Genomic DNA, 4853 nt, shown 5'->3' with positions numbered 1-4853 from the left:
CTTTCCTGTTGGTTGTAAATCTTCTTCGATATTTTTTCTATCAAGCATCCCTTCCAAGCAAAGGCATCTGAAAATCGTCCTCTGCTTCCATCCATTTGCATGTTTCATTTCTGAATTCAAAGAAGAAAACCTAGGTGTTTTTTAGCATTGAGGATACCCTATTACTATTTAAGTAACTCAAAAATAAAATTTTTCATGTTAGTACTAGGGTTTCAGCCCCATCCATGCATACTGAAATTTTAATATTCTGGATATACAAGGAGCTACTCTTTACTAGAAGTATCTCATGGATGTGTTGTAACTCATTCTGCTAGCCCCTCAAAAAAGACGAGTTGCAGAGTTGTTGGTCTGTAATGGGCCTTTATTTTTTTTTTTTATTTATATAGTACTTATCCCTGAGTAGTTTAGAAAAAAAGCACCATTGAAATGCTTACTCCTCTGATACTTTTTACTTATGTACACTTTTATTATATTTACTAACTCAAAGGTGTTAAATAGTAGACTCAGAGACATTAAATAAGAAAACAAACCTTTCCTATTTTTATATGGTAAATTTGAGAGGTCATTTGATTGCATAAGGCAACACAGCAAATGACAGAACTGTGTCCACAATTCATGCTATAATTTGGATTGTGCTTATGGTTGAGACCTACCTTGTGCTTGAACTTAAGACAGAAAGATCCCATAATTCTGAGTAAAAGTCAGCGCCTCTGTCAAATTCAGAATTCTGTCAAGACTTTTTTTCTTGGTTTTCTTTGGCTTTGATTTCTATTTCAGCTAAAAGATATGTTTCCAGGCTTTCGATTGGCCCTTCCACCAAAGCGCTGGTTCAAGGATAATTATAATCCTGACTTCTTGGAAGATCGGCAGTTGGGACTACAGGCATTCCTCCAGAACCTAGTAGCTCACAAAGATATTGCTAACTGGTATGTGATAAAACTTTGCTTGTGAATTTAGATTTTCTTTGTGTCTAAACTAATCATATAGGCTCCTAGACTCTAGCAATATTTCTTGGAGCAACATATTAAGGTATTTCATTAACATTCATGTCGTGCATTTGGTTGTTATGTGAATTATTTAGTGTCCTATTAAATTAATTCCATCTTAACTGAAGCAAAAAAGGGGAATTGCAGTATTTTGAATTGTACGTGGTTAACAACTAAAAGCTGTACTATTTAAAATATTAGACTAATCCCATGTTTACTGTTAAAACGTTACTTCTGTGTGCTGCACGCAGAATTGATATATTGTTAATTTATATGGAGGTTAAATGTTAGGCTTTCATAATGGAAAGTACCTACACTGTTATGTGATTAATTCTTAAAATGTGTGTTAAACTGAAGGTTTTCAGTTTATGTGCCATGATTGTAATAGAAGTGCCTTTATAATTTGTTTTACATAAGTAAATGTAAACCACAAATCAAAAAAGGCTTAAGAGTCTAAAAAAACCATAATGTTTCTGAGCAACAAAGTGCAGAAGTCTCTTTGAACAATATCTTTTTTCATACAAAGTGGAAGAGTATTCCAAACCTGAAGATCAGTAGAACATAATTCTAACAAATGAAATGTAAAATCATTTTAATATGGGCCAAAAGAGAATTTTAGTAATTAAGTTTCTAGAGGCATTACAGTTAGATCTAAAGCCCTTTTCCAACATCAGAAATTAAAAATTGTGAGGTTGCTGTACCAGAGATACCCTGAGGAATAATTTTGAGGAACTGTCTGAAACTTCATAAAAAATGAAGAGTAAGAAATTCGCTAGAGCAAACAGCATTTCCTCAAGAATTTTAAAGGAACTAAAATGTAAAATTGCTGAACTGTGGTGTGAGACCATATAATGCTCATATCTGCTTAACTCTTTAGTAGAATGGCTGTTATTACATCAGGCACATTTTTGTAAGGCGTTTGACTCTTGAGTCTGGAAACTGGAAATTAGTGCGTCTGACTTTTGGTAGTGCTTGTAATACAGAAACTCAAAGGGGAAAGCAGGTAAATAAAAATAACAACTTGGAAAAGCAGTAATGCCTTTTGCAGAGGAAGATCTATCCAACAAGTACTTTTGAGGCAGCTTGTATAAAATGGCTGAAATGCAAGGGGAAAAGGATTGATGGAAATTTAAGGGTGTTACATATGGAATGGTGGATCATAGTTATGAGCACTGATGTTCAGAGTGTCTGGAAATTATCTGAAAAAGAGAATGAACAACGAGATCTCGAAGTATTGTAGAAGGAACCTGAAGAACTGAGTGACTTAACATTAATTTTGATGCCATGAAGTGCAAAATGACAGTAAGAGAGTCAAATGATAAAATGGCAGTAAGACAGTAAATTGTGTGAGCCGACACAGGCAGGATGCAGGAACAACTGCAAAACCATGGTTGAAATGCAAACAATAAATTTATTCTTGTTGCCTTACGAACCAGGGAGTGTCCGCAGCAGCACCTGTACAGAGGCACGCAAGCAGGGTCGCAGGCATCACGGAGCTTGGTCCTTGCTAGAGAGCAAAAAAGCTTTCAAACATGCTTCTTCAGGGGTTCTTGCAGGCATGATCTTCCACTGTGCTTTGACCTTATTCACAGCAGGGCAGACATCTCAAATGTGTTCACTAAGGTGCCTCTGAGTCCATCACAGATCTATGTTATCTAAACACAGATGTTCCACTTGTCAAGCATACAAAGCTAAACAATTAGTAGGGTATGTGTGTTTTTCAACACCCCAGCTGCAAGTCCCTTGAGCATCTTTACAGTCCTTCTCACCAATCTTCTTATTTTCCCACATACATACATACAAAATTATAAACCCAGGGTTTTTTTTCAACCTGGAAAATAACTACTGACATGGATACAATTTTCTGAATCAGTTTCAGTATTCAGCAGTAGTCAAACAGTTGCATTAAAATTGTTGGAGAGAAACTTGAAAGTTATTGCTGTGGGAATCTGAATTGCAGTTCCACATGGTCCACTGCTAAATACAGCATTCGCTTTCAAAAGAGGGTCTGTGAGGAGTACAGAGAAAGCAAGCAAGAAGAGTTAAGGCTACAGACAAACAACCCTGCAAGAAGAGTTCTGTTCTCTTTAGTCTGTCATCTTGAGAAAGGGCTGGCTAAACAGGGCATGTGAAAACATCAAGGGGACAGGGAGGGTGAGTAAAGAATGTTAATTTGGATGAGGTTTGGATGATTCATAGTCATGTCTCAGTATGTCACAGAGTTGCGAAGCTTTGTTGTGAGGCATCAGACACAAGGTTTAAATTGTTTCAAAAAGCAATTGGGATCAACCTGTGAGTTTCTCATTAAATGTGATCATATGGGTGAAATATGTGGCTGAGAAGTTTAAGAACTTCCTGATTACTAAATTACACAGTAATAGGTGTGCCAAAAAAAAAAAGTTATTCTTTAAACGTCACCTAAGTTATGCTGCTGGAGACAGACTAGCGAGCTGGATCATCTTTTAGTACGCTTGAATAGATCTGAAGTCTTTGTGCCTTGTTGCAGCTAGTTCAGCATTTCGGCTAGCTTGTTTGTATCTTGGTGATGGTCCGTATTGGACAAAATAGTGTTTGTCATAATTTAAGGCAAAAAACCCCAAAACATAACTTTTAGACTGCATCACTTGTTAGGTACAAAAGGGAATTTAAACGTTTGTGGAATCAGTTTCTATTTTGATTTATGAATAGATAACTGAAATGTGGTTTTGAGGAAAACTTGATCTTGGTTGTGTAAGGCTCTGCATAAAGATTAAGGTTTTTTAAGAAACTAACCAATTCGTACAGCTTATGTTCTAATGTTTGGATTTTTGGAAGATGTGGATTCTTCAGAAAGCAATTAAAACAAGGGAGATTTATTCAGTTTTTTTTTTTTACACACTTACCAGAGAATAAAAGTTACTATTAATGCAAATTAATATTTGCACCTTACGTGAGGAGTGGTGAGCAGCTGCTTCCTCCTTAAAAACTCCCTTCTGCCGTTTTGCAGATAAGTCAAACAGCTTACTTGGGTCACATCAAAACCAAACGATCCTTTTCTCTTTGTAGCAAAGTCTCTTCTGTTTCTCCTTATGCACTGTATTACCACTGAGACATATTGACAGTGGGAAGTTTGCCCTTCAGGGATAGAAGATCTCATTTGGTATACCTATTTTTCAGTAAAACTAGATTCACGAAGTAGTTTAAAGATAAAAGGTAGGATGGTATGCAGGTGGTCTGTGTTTTATGTATTCTCATATTTTGCCTCATATCGAAGATTCAATTGAAATGCACCCACAGAGCTTAATTTGTTCAAGAAAATTTCGTATAACCTGCAAAGTGGGAGGAAGAAGTTTAACCTGCTAAACAGAAGTGTTGTCTGGCTTCATGTGGATGACACAGGCCTCCCCTGCCTGCATTCTGTATAAGAGCTTGAGGTCACCTGCTGAGCCTTGTTTGGGATCCCATGTGTGCACTGCCCCTTGCTGCCTTTAATGTACACAGTTAGTGCACACTGTCATTGCAGCCTCTCTGGAGAAGGATGTCAGCTAGCGTAGGAGCAAAGAAAGGAGCCATGTCCAGCAATCCCTGTTACATGATGCAGAAGACCTCTGAGATACTTCTAAAGTGGAATTTTCTCTTACTTGGTAAATGAAAGAAAGAGCTGGGGCACACAGAGGGGAGAGCAGGGTCAGAGAAGACTGTTGGAGTAAAGCCAGGCTGCAACTTAATGATTATGCCGTCAGGTGCAGATTTTTGATAAACAATGTTTTCAGTGATCTGTGGCTTTAAGTTTCTTGACTTCCTTATGTAAAATAACGAATCAACAACCTTCAATTTCAGGAAGTTTTGGAAACTGTAGAAAAAGACACAGTTTTCTGCCAGCAGCTG

At 37.1% G+C, this 4853-nt stretch overlaps 1 protein-coding gene across 1 annotated transcript in view; it reads left to right on the top strand.

The window, feature by feature from the left end:
- The window catches only part of SNX16 (sorting nexin 16), a 23826-nt gene that overhangs the window by 8511 nt on the left and 10462 nt on the right, over positions 1 to 4853 (top strand). Inside the window, exon 3 of the mRNA XM_010142617.1 lies at positions 778 to 926. Within this exon, the coding sequence (XP_010140919.1) occupies positions 778 to 926 (149 nt within the window). The remainder of the gene's footprint in view (positions 1 to 777; positions 927 to 4853) is intronic.

Source organism: Buceros rhinoceros, unplaced genomic scaffold (assembly GCF_000710305.1).
Source record: "Buceros rhinoceros silvestris isolate BGI_N320 unplaced genomic scaffold, ASM71030v1 scaffold43008, whole genome shotgun sequence".
In the NCBI taxonomy this organism is placed as follows: Eukaryota; Metazoa; Chordata; class Aves; order Bucerotiformes; family Bucerotidae; genus Buceros; species Buceros rhinoceros.
Note: the sequence above shows the minus strand (reverse complement) of the source record. Positions and strands in the feature narration are given on the sequence as shown.